Source organism: Engraulis encrasicolus, chromosome 8, assembly GCF_034702125.1.
Source record: "Engraulis encrasicolus isolate BLACKSEA-1 chromosome 8, IST_EnEncr_1.0, whole genome shotgun sequence".
Taxonomy (NCBI): Eukaryota; Metazoa; Chordata; class Actinopteri; order Clupeiformes; family Engraulidae; genus Engraulis; species Engraulis encrasicolus.
In genome coordinates, this window is record NC_085864.1 from 22,732,926 (window position 1) to 22,749,006 (window position 16,081).

At 40.0% G+C, this 16,081-nt stretch overlaps 1 protein-coding gene across 1 annotated transcript in view; it reads left to right on the top strand.

Moving 5' to 3' along the window:
- LOC134453583 (uncharacterized) overlaps window positions 1–16,081 on the top strand; it is a 37,209-nt gene that overhangs the window by 10,007 nt on the left and 11,121 nt on the right. Inside the window, exons 5-20 of the mRNA XM_063204361.1 lie at window positions 2,149–2,278; window positions 3,738–3,890; window positions 4,197–4,331; window positions 6,506–6,657; window positions 7,243–7,346; window positions 7,531–7,723; window positions 8,319–8,447; window positions 8,705–8,839; window positions 10,274–10,412; window positions 10,497–10,647; window positions 10,737–10,873; window positions 11,933–12,044; window positions 12,129–12,192; window positions 12,371–12,595; window positions 13,245–13,390; window positions 13,482–13,600. Of these exons, the coding sequence (XP_063060431.1) occupies window positions 2,149–2,278; window positions 3,738–3,890; window positions 4,197–4,331; window positions 6,506–6,657; window positions 7,243–7,346; window positions 7,531–7,723; window positions 8,319–8,447; window positions 8,705–8,839; window positions 10,274–10,412; window positions 10,497–10,647; window positions 10,737–10,873; window positions 11,933–12,044; window positions 12,129–12,192; window positions 12,371–12,595; window positions 13,245–13,390; window positions 13,482–13,600 (2,224 nt within the window). The remainder of the gene's footprint in view (window positions 1–2,148; window positions 2,279–3,737; window positions 3,891–4,196; window positions 4,332–6,505; window positions 6,658–7,242; window positions 7,347–7,530; window positions 7,724–8,318; window positions 8,448–8,704; window positions 8,840–10,273; window positions 10,413–10,496; window positions 10,648–10,736; window positions 10,874–11,932; window positions 12,045–12,128; window positions 12,193–12,370; window positions 12,596–13,244; window positions 13,391–13,481; window positions 13,601–16,081) is intronic.

Consider the following 16,081-nt stretch of genomic DNA (forward strand, 5'->3'; position numbering starts at 1 on the left):
AAATCGAGACCTGCATGACATTAACCCAATGGTCCCTCTGTTACACTGTATATATGTAGTAAAGTGCACATCACACTTCTATTATAAATAGTGAATTTGTACTGTAACAGGCATTTGATAAAGCTCATATATTATAGACCTCATATATAGAGATAAAATGTTAATACTTCTTATTCGTATTGTATTGGTATTGGTTGTAATTAAATAATAAATATAATTGGATTTGTATTGGTTCCTATAAAGCCCCTAGGTGGACGCTGGTCTCTGCCTGAGGTTTCTTCCTGACTATAGGGGTTTTTTTCTCAGACCTCACTGAGCTTTTTTTCCCCCTTACAAACTATGAATCAAGAATTCCTCACCCCTGATGCCACCAGGGGCCGCACCTGAGCGCCCAATCTCTGTGTGACTATCTATGACTTATGATAGGCCCAGCCACTATGGACCTCACGCATCTAAGAATCCTGGTCCAAATCTACGTTGACCTTATGACTCTACATTCTCTGTCTATCTCTTCTTCCTCTGCCTTCCTGCTATTTCTGCCTCTCCTCTATACCTCTCCTTTTAAATCCATCTCTAACAATGTTTTTTTTCCCATTTGTTAAGCACTTTGAGTTACATGCCTTGTATGACACAGTGCTATACAAATACAGTTATTATTACCTTCGCCAGAAGGTTATGTTTTGACGGCCGTGTATTTATTTATTTATTTATTTGTGAATATGTCTGTTTGTACTTCGCATAACTCAGTCAGAACTGAGCCAATTTTTATGAAATTTGGTGGGATGATTGGTCATGACCCAAGGAACAATCGATTAGTTTTTGGGAGTGATTGGGTCAAAGGTCAAAGGTCAAGGTCACGAAAAGGTCAAAAATGTAAATTGAGCCGATTTTTATGAAATTTAGTGGGATGATTGGTCATGACCCAAGGAACAATAGATTAGTTTTTGAGAGTGATTGGGTCAAAGGTCAAGGTCACGAAAAGGTCAAGGTCACGAAAAGGTCACAAACGTAAATTGAGCCGATTTTTATGAAATGTCCTGGGATGATTGGTCATGACCCAAGGAACAATCGATTACTTTTTGAGAGTGATTGGGTCAAAGGTCAAGGTCAAGGTCACGAAAAGGTCAAAAACGTAAATTGAGCCGATTTTTATGAAATTTACTGGGATGATTGGTCATGACCCAAGGAACAATCGATTACTTTTTGGGAATGATTGGGTCAAAGGTCAAGGTCAAGGTCACGAAAAGGTCAAAAATGTTTTTCTTTGCCAAGCACTATATGCCAGAACAATGTGTGCATGCTGAATTGAATAAGAGGTCAAGACTGGGCCAAAAATGTAATATTACGATATTTCGGTCCGATTCCAATGAAACTAACACCAAAATTTGGAGAATGTTATGCCCCACACTCTGAAGATGGCCAGAAAAAAATAAGTGGCGTAGGTGAAGGTTTGCGCTCTACCGAGTGCCCATTCTAGTTATTATTATTATTATTAAACTGGAAACGGGATGTTAGAATGCGTGAAAATGCAGGAAATTACATATAAGAAATACAAAATTTTCTGGGGGAACACCCCCAGACCCCCTGCGAAAATGAACTGTCCCATATTTAATTACTTGACGGTTGCCAATGAATGAATGAACTCAAGGAAATTTTGCATAGGATTATCGGTATTGCATTACTTTCTACACATTCAACACACTTAAAATGTGATAGTACTGAACACTAATCCTCTGCTTTACGTTTTTTTTTTTTTGGTGATGATGTTACTAATGCGGCCCGCTTGAGGTCCACATGGGTTGTATGCGGCCCCCGGACCAAAATGAGTTTGACACCCCTGGTTTAATTTCTATTCAATTCAGGAATTTGAAAAAAAGGTTTATTTTATGCACAGTTTATATTATATAGTGTGTACATTTTATTGGGACACCGTGTCTTTCTTTGTGTTAGCTAAGCTGTTTTCCCTTGAACATGTGAAATGGTGCAGGAGCAACAAAATATGTAATATTAGGTATTCATTTTCAACTTCTTCGGTACGCACATCCACAAAAGCAGTAATCCAGGTGCCAGACAATTGTCTTTGAAGTCTTTATGTGCTCATATTATACTGCCTTTGACTACTCTACCTCTGTGTGTTTTTATTGTCAGATGGAGCAGGTGTTCAATCTCATGGAGAAACATGGACTGGAGCAGTTCTACAGACCATTCAAAGGTCTTGGTGTTAAGGATGAAGGGGACTTCAACATCAAAATCAGTGAGGAGAATTTGAGAGATATAGGTAAATGCAACTTTGTATTACAGAAGCTGACACTTTGTTGGAATGCTGTCCTGCTTCAAGGCTAGGCTGATACATCATTTCATTTCAAGATCCAAGTAGTCATTTGCAGCAGCTAAAAATGGCTATTTTTTGGAAATTCAAAGTGGCGGACCATGGAGAAGATCCCCTTTTCATGTATGAAAAGTGCAATTTTTCCAGTCATAATGAATACTTAGAATTTGATGGTGGTGGTCAGTATTCATGAAAAAGGTAACATTAGTAAATGGGCAGCATGAATTCTGAAAATAAATAACTAAAAATCTCACACAGTGTCCCTTTAATGGGTATTCAAGCCGACATATTTCGATCACATGTACCCTTTTTCAGAGCTTATTATAAAGTGTAGAAACATGGGTGTTTTTTAACACCTACTGTTAATACTTTGTGGTGTTTGGCACTTACTGCTGAATCCTTACCTAGTTGCTGGACTGAAATGAAACTGAGTGGATGCACTGGGTGGCTTCAACCTACAGTAGCTATCTCAAGACTGGCACAGTGGCGAATCTGGCTGTAATATCGTAAGTAATGTGCTGGTAATAGCGACTCAGATACCAACTGTGGCTGATGTGAAGGTGGAAATTAAACAAACAAAACATTTATTTTTAGAGCAAAAGAGTTGGTAGAGCGCTACTAGTGTCCCTCAAAACCAACTGGTGCTCTTGGAAGGGGTTCAATGTTCAAAAAAGACAGAAGGAAAAAAATCGTTGGTCCAGGCACTTCAGTTGGTTAATGTAGTAAAAAAACAATCTTTATTTAAGGGGCAAATGCATTAAAAAACACCAACGCGTTTCGGCGCTGTGGCCTTCATCAGGGTGTGTGTTTATTTTTATAGTTGACACATTCTGTACGATAGCTTGGTAATCGTGAATTCGGCAGTGGTAGAGCTAATATAACTGGCAGCATTGTGAGGCAAGGGCTCAAACATGTAAGTTACAGCTGTAGGCCTTCTACACTAAACAAAGCGTCTGCCTTCCTGGCATCCTCTTCCACAACATCTTCGTCACTTTCCTCCTCTAAATAAAAAATGTATGCTGGAGGAGACTCATCCACAAACTCCGACACATAACTCTCCTGCTCTTGCATGTTCCCACTGTCCATAACGTTCCTTGACCGTGTCGTTGCTAAGTCACCAATTTAGTGCTACTTGGTCCCATTGTAATTTCCCATTGGGAAACTACTAGCACTAAGTTGCTAACTGGTTAGCAATGATGCTTCCAATCAAACTTGCTTGCGAACCTTTCCGCCACAACAATCCCGCCCTCTTGATAAACGACCAATCAAATTCACTTTATTTACTAGTGTAAAGTTGTGCACCCCTCGGGAGAATTCCGAACTGTAACGGTTGGAACAGCCGTTTCCCTAAGACTTTAACAAGTCTTTCTTCACAGTTTAAAAACGCAATCCATATTGTTCTTTCCAGGTTTAAGTCAGGTGGACAGGAAGCGACTTGAAAGCCTGAAGACAGAGATACAGAGACTTGGAATAGTTGGTGCCCCTACCATCACAAGATCATTGACGTCATTTTCTCTCAAGTATTCATTCCCAAAATGTCCAGAAGCTAGAGAGTTACTTGGTAAGATCTGTTGTTGTATGTATGAAAGTGCGTTCTTGCCAAGCCTGCAGTTTGGCCTAGCCATTAAAGTAACTCATTGCTAATTTATTACATTGATACACACAGGGTGTATCAAATTCTGAAGGTGGTCTGTACAGTGTTATGCATAAATGTATACTTCAGTTGGGAATATTTCTTCCAACTCACTTGGCTGTTACTGTAGTTTATTATGCATGTATTACACTTCAAAAAGGCACAATATATCACAGGGTATATCACAGGTTACCTGTAATTGTTTTTTTTAATATTATTATTATTATTATTCAGGCATGGATCCAAAGAACACTGTTGAGGATGTCATGCTCAGAATCCGGCATGAGGAAAATTTGTCCAGAAATATGTCTGTATGCCTGTTCACTGCTGATGGCATGCCACTTAGTGAGGATCCCTATTTCAATACATGTGAGTTATCAAAACTGTACACATTTATTACTTCCACATCAGCCAGTACAATTTCTAGTAGTAATTTCTTACTGTACATTTCGGTTTACCCTGTATAAATGTTCCTGATAAAAATCAAGCTTTTACTCTGTCGCTATAAAAGGAATGTTCCGGCATAAAATGAAAGTTTTACCATGTGTCTGGTGGTGCGCTATTCTGGGAAGTACCGCGGCATTACGGAATTAGCTTATTTTCCGCTTTTTAGCGAAAAACGCTGCCAATGCTGGGGCCAATGTGAAAGATCTAAGTAATTGATTGAGTTTCAGCAATAAACAAGCTCAATTCCGACCCGATCCTTCCCACTCATTTCCTGTCTCTCTAAACTGTCATTTCTGATTAATAAATGAAAATGTAAAAAGTCTTAAAAAAAAAGACCAGACAAAACATGTTGGATAGTAGTTGGTGCAAGTATTTTACTCTTCTAATTTAAACATGTAAGCCGACATGTTATCTGTCCTCATGAGGATTGAACATGGGTCGCTCAGGTAGTAGTGCACAGTTGCGGTACCTCTGACTTACGATAGGTCCTATACTGCATATACTCTTGCTCAACTCAGTGTGGCTTCAAAGTCACGTGACATTGACATTCTGAGACAAGGTTGGGGCAGTGTTTCGAAACGTTAAGCTTTGAGATGTCAGCAGCGCCTAGAAACACCTGTTAAGTTTCAGCCATCCTAGTAAGACGCTTGTCACGGAGAGAGCCGTGACGCTTACGCCCAATCACTGACACCTGGTTATTCACGCAGGCGCATAGGCAGCTATCTGCCGGCATTTTTAAACATCAGCTGTCCTATTGCTGTGAGTAGCACTTCATTTCCATTCCCGTTTTCTGTCTGGTTACCCGGTTTAAGCATTCCACACTTCACCATTTGCCATAGCATTTCATTAGCATTGTTTACCGAGTGCAGGGGTGGCCAACCAGCATTTTGGTAGCGTTTGTCATTGTTTCACCACTCGCGTTTCCACACGCGTTATTGTTCACAAACATTCATTCATCTGTTAACATAAACATGTACCGGTAACAAAACACACTTACACATACAACCGTTTTTGCAATTTAATGTTTAAGGAAACTTTACCAACACATCCGATTTCTGTAGACTCACCAGCAGCATACCAAACACTTCCTCCTTCTCGGACGAAACCGAGGGACTGGGCTACTGTGTAGATATTGGGGGGTGCGCGCGCTCCGGGCGGCGCATACTATTTTAGCGGGGGTGTTTTACCGGTTTTGGGGAAAATGCATTTTTATAATGTGTTGGAGGGATTTTGTTTACTGAAAAGTATTTTGGGTGTTTATGTATATTGTGTTCATTCTTTTCTGTTGTTATTTTCTATGTAGATTTTTGTTATTTAGTTAATTGATTTACTTTTGGCAACTGGGCTCATCTGTGGGGAGGGGCTACGAGTATAGAAACTCAGTAGAGGCCTCAGAGCGTCAGTGGTGGTTAGGTACGTCTTGGTGAAAGGTATTGTGCGTTTGGCAGTATAGAAGTTCTGTTCAGGGTCATTTATTTTGATTTAGCCTGGCAAACTTGAAGCCTGTTTATTTTCGCATTTTTGATATTTTGTTTTGATTAGTTTATGTTTTGCATTTTCAACTTTATTTTTGGACACTGTAAATAATTGCACATTTTTGAAGAAAATTTTTAGAAAAGAAGAAAAAATAAAGAGCTCTATTTTTGGAAATCAAGTTTCATCTCTCTGTCCACTCCACCGCCGACCAGTCCTGTAACAACGCTAATGTTGATATTGTAGTAGAGGGGGTTAGTGTTAGCTAAGTTAGTGTTAGTGTTCAAGGATAACAGCCCAAACTGTGGCCCTGAGCTGATTTTCCCAAGTGTCTGGTACTGTAGGTAGTTCAGGATGAGAGAGGGTGTAGTTTTGGATGAGGGACCTCATCTTCCATGCACCGATATCCCCGGAGGTTCGCAGGGGAGAAAGACACTGGCACACACCTCCCTGGTGAATGAGTTGTCAGTGGTTGTGTAATGTCTACCTAATCCCACCATTCTCTCCCTGTCGTATCATTCAACAATTGTGTTTCTAAATGATTTGTGAACAAAGTGATTTGGGACTGTAATGTTAAATGAGCCTGCTATGTACAGAATTCAAAGCTTTCCTTCTCCCCTCAGGGTCGCTTGAACACAGGCATATTGAAAATGGCAGTGAACTCTACGCTATTTTCACACCAAAGGAGAACCTCAGACAACCACCCAAATTGCCAAACCTACCAGCAGTGTATGACACATACAACAATGTTGTCCGTTGCCACATAATGATGAAGGTACAGTCAGGAAAAAGGTTGTGGTGATGCTTTAGCTGATGATGCATTTCACTGGCATTTTCAGAGGGCAAAATGAAAGAAGAACAAGTCCTCATACTTGCCCTGACAGTACAGAGTTTAGCACCCTCAACATAAACATTGCTGTTTCTTGTACTTCAATTAATAGGAGCATACATTAAGACTAATTGTTGATAACAGACCTTTGCACCTCTTTTGTTTTCTGAATTCAGCTTGCAAAAATAATAGAGAGGATATAGCGTCTCATTGCACTGAAAAGACAATAATTTTGGTTTAAAAACCATAGTATTCTGAACAGACTATCCAAAATGAGATATTGTAAAATCATGCCTGCTGTGATTGTCACAGGTTGTATTGTATGAATGCTTTATGCTCTAGTCTTTTTTGCTCACCTGGGATTTTTCCAATTCTGGCATTCACATGTTGTATTTGTGTACAGCAATATTCATTTTATGTACATGGTCCCTATTAAATGAACAAGTGAAAGATTGTTAATAAAATGAAGGTTGTAGAGATTGTACTCAACACACCACCACCAATGCTAAACCTGTTTTTAACCAATTGTAGGGTAAGTTTGACATCCGTGTGGACTTGGAGTCTGATACGGTCTTAGATGTGAAAACAAGACTTGCTGCAGAGAGTGGAATACCATCCCATGTGCTACAATTAAGGTAATAATGTATCTTGAGTTTGTATGGCTACGTATAAGCAGATAAATCATTTATAGGGACATGTATTTAGGTATCCATTTGTTAGGTCATACGTATATACGCACAGTATCATGTATATATGCCATACACAGTAGTATACAGTCCGTGGGTAAATATACATAATATTAATTCCATGTTTAAACAGAGACATGTTTTGGGATATTTCCCAAACACTGAAGGACCTTGACATTACAGAAGAATCAGAGTTGGAATTCTACTTGTCATCTTTTGGTGAGGAGTATCCAAGCTACAATGAATTCTTCACAAATGATGTCACACCCTCAGTGCCACAAACCCTGAAGGGCATGAGTGTCTTTTATGCAACTTTAAAAGCCATGGTAAGTCTGGGAAGCCTTTTTGCCAGTTGAAATATTGTAACATGTATGCAGCGCATGGAAGAGCAAGTCCAAGGGCAGTCATGAGTAAGCGGTTAGGGCGTCAGACTTGTAGCCCAAGGGTTGCTGGTTCAACTCCCGACCCGCATAACTAGCCCTAACCAATTTCTTTTTAAAACATGCCACTGTTGGGACGGTCCTGACTTCAATAGGAAGATGGCATTTACTATTGGCTAAAGGCAATTTCACCCTGTCTGGATTTTAACCTCGGCACAACCTATAGACACAAAACATCTTGTAGGATGATATTGCTGTAGCATATCTGCAATATATTTTGGGCTTAGGCCATTGAGTGACTAAAACAACTAAAATGAGATCATATCTAGACAGTTACTAGATGCCTTAAAGTGATCTACTCTGAACCATCCCTTTAATTGGACTGTCAGTCAAGATGTGTATTTGAGCTATTATAACCTCAGAACGTCTTTCTTGTTGGAAGTTTCCACCTGTATGTTATGTCTGTATGCACTTCGTGTCCATGGGAGAAAGGCGCATAGACTTGCTGTAGGCTCATAGATATGTTTATTTTCAACTACAGGCATGGACAAAGACAGAACAGCCGAAAAATGTTGTGCGCTACATCCGCAAACTCACAGGATGTCATCCTTTGGCTCAAAGTTTGTACCAGCTGATCTGTGAAAAAGAAGTTGGCACCAGACTTCAGAAGGTTTGTAAAAACAATGTGGTGGATTTAGTCAATTGTTACATGCTGTTGCTGACACAAAGCATGGACTTGGATTAATAGTTACATTTAGCAGGCTATGTATATTGTTTTTATGTCCTGAATATTAGAAGTTCTAATTCTCATCAATTAGCGACCACAATGCTCACAGGAAGAGCATCATCTGAGTGTATTTTCTATGATTCAGGGGTTTGTGTATGCTGAGACCTTGAACATGACAACTTTCTCTTTTGTATTTTCAGATAGCCGTAGTTGAAGGACTTTACTTTTTGTTTAGAGAGCTGCTATCACAGTTGTCAAAGGAACAGATCATTGAGGACAATGAAGTCTTTGAGGAATCTGCTGTTTGCTGGGCTTTCCTTTCCACCGAAGGCAAGGTGAGGAGTAAGGATGGGAAATCGTACACTACTGATACAAAGTTTGGGGTCACCACACTTTCCCCCATGATACCTTTTTTCTAACAATTTAGTATATTCCAATTCAATTTCAGTTCTGGTTTTAAAAAAATCAAAGTGTAGACACCCGTGGCATTAATTATATACAGTTGCGGTTCTACACTGATTAATTGAATTGAATTGAATATATTCTTTCTTACTGGTTATATTACAACGCTTCGCCAGAGACGGTTTGGTTTCGCGCTGTAATGTGCAACATTGCAACATGGCTCAGCGTCGACTCTAGGGTTGAAGATAATCTTCAGTTTTCACACTTTAAATAACGTTTAAACATAATTTCTTTTTATGGCAGTAGTAATGGAAATTACATGTTTTGGGTCTGGAAAGTCATGGAAAATCATGGAATTTTATATCTGAATTAGAGTGGGAACCCTGTACTGTATATTTCCTGTGCACTTTGTTTCTACTAGTGATGTCAGCCATGATTATGTCCGTCGCTTTGGTTTAAAAAAAAAAAAAAAAAAAAACGTCTGCCAGATGCAGTGTAATTTAATGTGATGTAATGTAATCCTTGGGATTACAGACCTCTGTGTACAGAGAGGTCTGGTGAGAACCAGGCTGGACCATAAATGTATCAGATATGTAATGTGTTTTTGTCTGTTTGTGCTTTATGCTCCACATGCATGGTACATGTGCGATAGTCTTGTGATGTTATGTGGATGTCCTGTCTTAAACAAGTCCTGCTCAGGGATACAATACAATACAGCCTGTATTTACTATATAGCGCAATATCACAGCTAAAGTTGTATCAAAGCGCTTTCAAAATACACATACACATATATACACTTTCCCACATTCACACACCAGCTCTGAAGGCTGCCGCACAGCGCCAATTGTTCGTGCAAAATTAATTTAAGTGAAAACTGACAATAAAGACCAATCGTATCTTATACCCTATCGTATATGATACATTTTACGTGCCCAATATATATATATGATACATTTTAAGTGCCCAATATTGACCTAAATAAAAATAATTAAGAATTTGCTGTCAATTCTTTCATAGTTCAGGCCCTACAGGGTAATATAGTGTTGCTCATCTCCATTCAAAATGAATTGCTTCCAGTGATTTTACACCTTTAGTGGCTTGCTTCGGGTGTGAACACACGGTAAGTTCCTAAACATTAGTCCATACTTGCCCGTATTTTCCTTTTTGGATTGACACAGTAGGATCTGAATTAGGTTTCTGAGTTGCAATCCAATTCAATTGCTATATTGTTGCAGTGTATTTGGAGTAGTAACAAGCACCAGCCCAATCATACAATGTACATGTGCATTAATGATTGAAGCATTTCCTTCAAAACATGCTGTTCAATTTGCAGCCTTGATATTGTCTTCATTTGATCTCTCATCAAGGATGAGGACTCGCAGCATGAAGATTTTGAATGGGTTTCTCTGCATTGTGGAGAGGCAAGAGACCGTTTTATGGAGCCAGTTCGCATTGGAGAAAATCCTAGGGTGTTCGAGAAATCATATATCCTACAGAGGTTCAGAGGTAAGACAAACTCATATTACCTATTTACTTTGTTGTTAGATAAATGCAATGTGGCCACCACTAATCAGTCTGTGTAATCTGCAGATGACGATGCGCTTCCCAACTGCACCTTGCAGAGTATGGCAGAAACTGCTCACAAGAGAGCTACTGACATTGAGAAGATTTTGTTCAGTACTCCACTTTGGATGAGAGGAATTCAGAAATGGACCGCCAAGGGTTGTGTGTCTTGTTCCAGGTATGTGCATATGGGTGAATCAAATACAATCATGTGTTGTGTGTATCTGTGCATGATTTGATTTTGTGATGTATGATTGTCTTTTCCAGCTTCAGCGTAAAGACAGAAAAAACACTTGCAAAAGTGAAAGAAGAAATGACTTCATACCCTCACTTGCAAGTATCTCCACCTTTAACACTGAAGGAGGTTGGAGTCCAAGGGCCACTGCTGGTGTATCTTGACAATGGTTAGTTTGAGCATGACAAACGCATTGCTCTTCACTAAACCACAAACAAGGGCAATTTGTTTCCCTGGCATTGCTGGTGGACATGTCTGGTTACCAAATACAAAATCATCAAAGCTAAAGCAATATTTACTGAACCTGAAATTCGCAGAACATTTTGTAGTCGTTAGAGGTTTTTTTTAAAGCATTCATAGTATTTTTGCTCAATTGTTTGACATTTAAAGGACAGAGTTTACTGGATATGGACCTCAACTTGACATGAGACTTCATTACAGCATGTTATAGCTTTCAAATTACAAATGTCTCGCTGAAAAAAAAGCATTACGATATGTTGTACAACTTGACAGGGCACTTTTATTGTTATAGTTTTATAGCTTTTCAACTTGGGTTTTAACTGTATCAGTTACTGGGTGTCTATGGAATTTTGCTTGAATCGGTTATTCAAAGGAGAAACCCTCACATGGTACTTATTGTAAGCCTTTCTGACAATGGCAGTAAAACTCTTAAATATTCAATAAAATTGAATGCGAGTGAAGTATTCTTATATGCAAATATTTAGGCCAAAGGAAATGGTAGTCTACTGCTGAAACATGACAGACAACGTATGTGTGGGCAGCCGTGACCTAGTGGTTAGAGAGTTGGTCTTTCAATCAAGGGGTTGCATGTTCGAATCTCCCCTGACCTCTCCCTTTATCTCCATCCATGGCTGAAGTGCCCTTGAGCAAGGCACCTAACCCCACATTTCTCCAGGGGCTGTAACCAATACCCTGAAAAATTGTAACTGTAAGTGGCTTTGAATAACTGAAAACGTCAGCTAAGTGCAATGTAATGTAATGTATGAAATACTCTTGCATTATTCTTACTGCTTTCCCATTTTATTTCTTGCAGCGAATAACATGTTTCGCCCAGTGCGTCCTCAGAAGAGCAAACCTGATGACGCACAGGGCGAAACGCGTTATTCACTCAGTAAGCATTGTGCAAGTTTTTCTTGCCTCATGCTTGCACCTATGTTAGTAAGGGCTTGTGCATAAGGACTCTTGAACTCTTGCCTTTTTTTTTCAGACAACTTGGGTGTATACGAATCAAAAGACAAATGTTCTCCCCAGAAAGTGTACATCTTCAATTGTCTCAGTGGAAAGGTTGAGAATGTGGACTTGAATGAACTTTCAAATAAGTAAGTGAATTTTGATGAAATGTTTTACACTTACTTTCCTCAGGATTTTTGGTGCACATTATATGATTTTTTTTGTCATTTTAGATTAGGAGATGTCAGGACTGACAAAGCCCTTAGGACAAGTCGGACCCCACATGAGGCAATAATGGTAAGTTTGGTGTAAATGTGAATCTAAGTCTGACAGTGCAGCATAGTCGGTGGATATTGATCCACTATAACAATGACTGGAGGCTTTATATAATTTGTTATAAGTGTTTCTCAAAAACATAAGTATTCCTGTAGCATTTCATATATAGGCCTTTTAATTTTTGTAATATTTACTCAAGGTCGTTATGGATGCAAGTGGCTCCATGTCTGAAAAGTGCTGTTATTCAGACATCAGCATGGACAAGATGACAGCTGTCAAACAATTGTTCAATTCGTTTGCGGACAGAAGTATGGCTTACAATTTCCACAGTGTAATTTCCCTGTTGAGAATTGGTGGAAATCCGAAATACGAGGAATCGGTGCAAGTTATCCATACATTCACTGAAAACCTGCCAACTTTTCAGGTAAGAGGATTCTAACTGAGATCAGTGACTTTCAGGAATTTTGAAAATGATATACCAAACTATCTGAAAAAAAGTTTTTGTGGCAGTTTCAATGGATAATAACATAGAGGTGACACAACTGTCTTTACATAATGCTGCATTGTTCAGCTAGTGAATTAAAGGACTGTCTAATGCGTTGAACTGACCTTGCACTCAGCCTATCATAACAACGTTTAAAAGGGTCATCCGGTATGAAATGGCTTAAATGGTGTTAAAATGAGGGCTACGTCTGAGCACATACCTCAAATCCATTCGTGCCTTGTTTTGAGAAATCCAGCGCTAATTAGTCGATGCTAACATTGGGCTTTTGCTGTGCTTCACCAGGGCATTAAGTAGCATCATTACAAATCTCTACTTTCCACTTCCATTTACAACGCTCAAAGTTGCCCAAAACCTAATTCTGTTGAGTCGCAGTGTTGTTGACATGTAAAACGAGGCATAGAGAACTTTGGTAGCCAATGCCATTTGGTAAACAATGCCATTCTAACAGGCTGCGCAACAAAATTTGACATTTATTTATTGCATGCAATTAAAAAAATAAATCTTCAGGTTTTCACTGCACTCAAGTGAAAGAACTAACTTACCTTACAATTCCTATTATCTCTTTAAGCAATGCGTTGACAAACTACACGCTGCTGGGTTCACACCCCTTTATGATGCCTTACAACTAAGCGTGGAGGAACTGGACAAAGTGAAAAAGCAGTTCCCAAACTGCAGACTACGGGTCTTGTGTCTCTCCGATGGGGATGACAATGGGTAATGTTTCATCTTCTTTTGTGTCTGTATCAGATACTCTTCTGTCTTGTAAAAGCACAGTCGTATAATGTTTTCTCTTTACCTTCATTAGATCAAGCAAGGCTCCTGCTTATGTTGCTAACAGACTGATGAATTCCAACATAGTTGTTGACAGCATTAATGTTGGCACCTCTGGCAACAGGATTTTGAAGGCCATCAGCCATGCAACAGGTTTGTAGAGAAACGCATTCAGCTTTGTATGCACTGTGCGTGAAAGTTTGCGATGCTATATGTTTACATTTTCGTATGTCCTGACTTTGCTGAAATGAGTTTTACCCAAACATGCCTAAAACATTTCAGTGCAAACTGACAATGAAAGGGTCAGAGTTTTGTTATGGAAGCCCAAGTGCAGCACACTGAGGATCAGGGGCCTGTACTACGAACCGAGTTCAACATACCCAGAACTAACCCAGGGCTAACTTGGTAAACCGGGCTTGACAAAACCTGGTTACCTTAACTGAAGTTAACCCGTACTACAACGTTGATTTAGATGTTGGTTTGTCAACCCTGAGTTGCCTAAACCGGAGTATCTGTGCATTCTCGCAACCGCAGCCAATCAGAGAGCGGTTATGATCCATTCGCGCAGGTCATTAAACTAGAATGCTGAGAAACAAAAAGAGACGCCAGTTCGTGATAACTAAAGGCAATTTGTTTAAATTTCGCTTGGACAAAAACGTGCTGCCTTCATTCCAGCAGTTTAGTAGCCTATCTCAAAAGGACCATCCGAGATTTTGGACACATGACCTCATTTCTGTGTCAGCCAGGGTGTAAAAAATGTGTCCAAAACGTTTTTTTTTAAATTCCATGTAGTCCTTGTGAAATCACATGTCCCTGTTGCTAAGCTAGCGAAAGTGAACGGCTATGGGCTAGCCTGCCAGAAAAACACTCATAACCTATACAGTTAACACTGAAGGCAACTCAATTATCATGCCAGGTTAACGATATATGTGTGTTGATAGAGTGGTTTAGGAGAGTTGATAGAGTGGTTTAGGAAGTTTACCAACCTTGCAATTATGTTTGATCACCATCAGCAATTCGTACTTTCTGATTTGAAAGCTTGGCAGCCGCGGAGTGATATTCCTAGTACTAATCTTACCGGTTCTAATGTTGGAGTTCGAACCGCTACTCCACTAGTCCAAAGGTTTGTTGTGCTTGCTGCTGTCACAGCTAATACTACATGATCATCATACGAAAACGAATCATGGCAATGTTTGGAGAACCCAACGCTTTTGTTGACGAGGATGAGGATTTGCATTTCTCCAACGAAGCATACCTATACGGGCCAGAATATACAGACGAGGAGTTGAGAGGGATGGATTTACAAAGGACTGAACAAGAGAGCGCGTTTGTAGAGGCAGCTGCCGCAGAAGCTGCAGCAGAAAGCCGGGATAAAAGAACCGGGGATTGGTGGTGTCAGTGCGGAAACTGCAAAGCAATGGAGATGGAGGAAGAATGTTTTTGCTGCAGGGAGTGAGACATAGTTATTCCCCAGATGCAAGAGATGGAGCTAGATGCACTGTTTCATAGTCTAGATGTGTCTGGTCAAAGCACACCTCAAGATGTTTGCACAATTGAGCACCAGAACTTCTTACCGCACCCCAATCGCGGAGTGCTAGGAACATTCTTCTTAGTGGAGAAGATAAATTGGAAAAAACGGCCCAGACCCTCTGGACTCAATGGCCAGTTGTCAATGCGTAAAATAACATAAACCCCCAAGATTATTTTAAATACTGTAGTCATGTGCAGCCACTTCTTAACGTCTCTTAATTACTGGAGGTGTGCTCGCGCATAGGCTACTGCACAGTTTAATACCGGTAGTCTTTTTATCCACTAAATCGGCTTCGCTGTCAGGACCAGACAGAGTAGGACCACAAATGTGCCACGTTCCACACAGTTTATTGAGGTTTCAGGGTAAAGGGAGTTAGGAGAGTGCAGGAATCCGGGAGCCCGTTTGTGTGTGTCCCCAGAGACTGAGATGCGTCCGATGGAGCTGGTGGGAGTCCTGGGGGGGACAGTTGCGTTTTGGAGAGCGTGCACATCCAGATTAAACAGGTTTTAAACACGATTAAACATGAAAAGAAGGAAGGTCCGCGCACACTGTTGCTGCTCCCGGTTTATTAACACAACGTTTCGACCATGCAGTCTGGTCTTCGTGAGGTGTATGTGAGTTTGTGTAACATGACAGTTCTTTTAAAGACTCTTGAAGGAAGGGGCGGGCGCAATATGCCGTTGAGTGACATCTCCTCCATGTAAGGTCATAGTTAAAAACACAAACAGAAATAAAGGAATTACACAGAAACCCAAATGTAAATAAAGAAAATTACATAAAGAGAAAAGAACACCACTCAATAGAAACAAAAATGACAAGTTCCCAAATATACAGTGAGATCCATCACCAAAGACATGTCTCATGTCAAGTTATTCAATAAATATCTACACAACAAAGGGGAGTAATCCATAACATACCAAAGTCAGGATAGATAGCCTATAAAAAGGTTTTATATCGAAGTCCTCATTCAGCCCATGGGGTGACATACATGTAGTATTCAGCGTATATATGTGGTAAGTCTCATTTTGCAAAAGCAAACGGTCGTGATTGCCGCCTCTAGGAGGCCTCTCCACTTTTTCAATCCCCGTATATCTGAGTGTGCA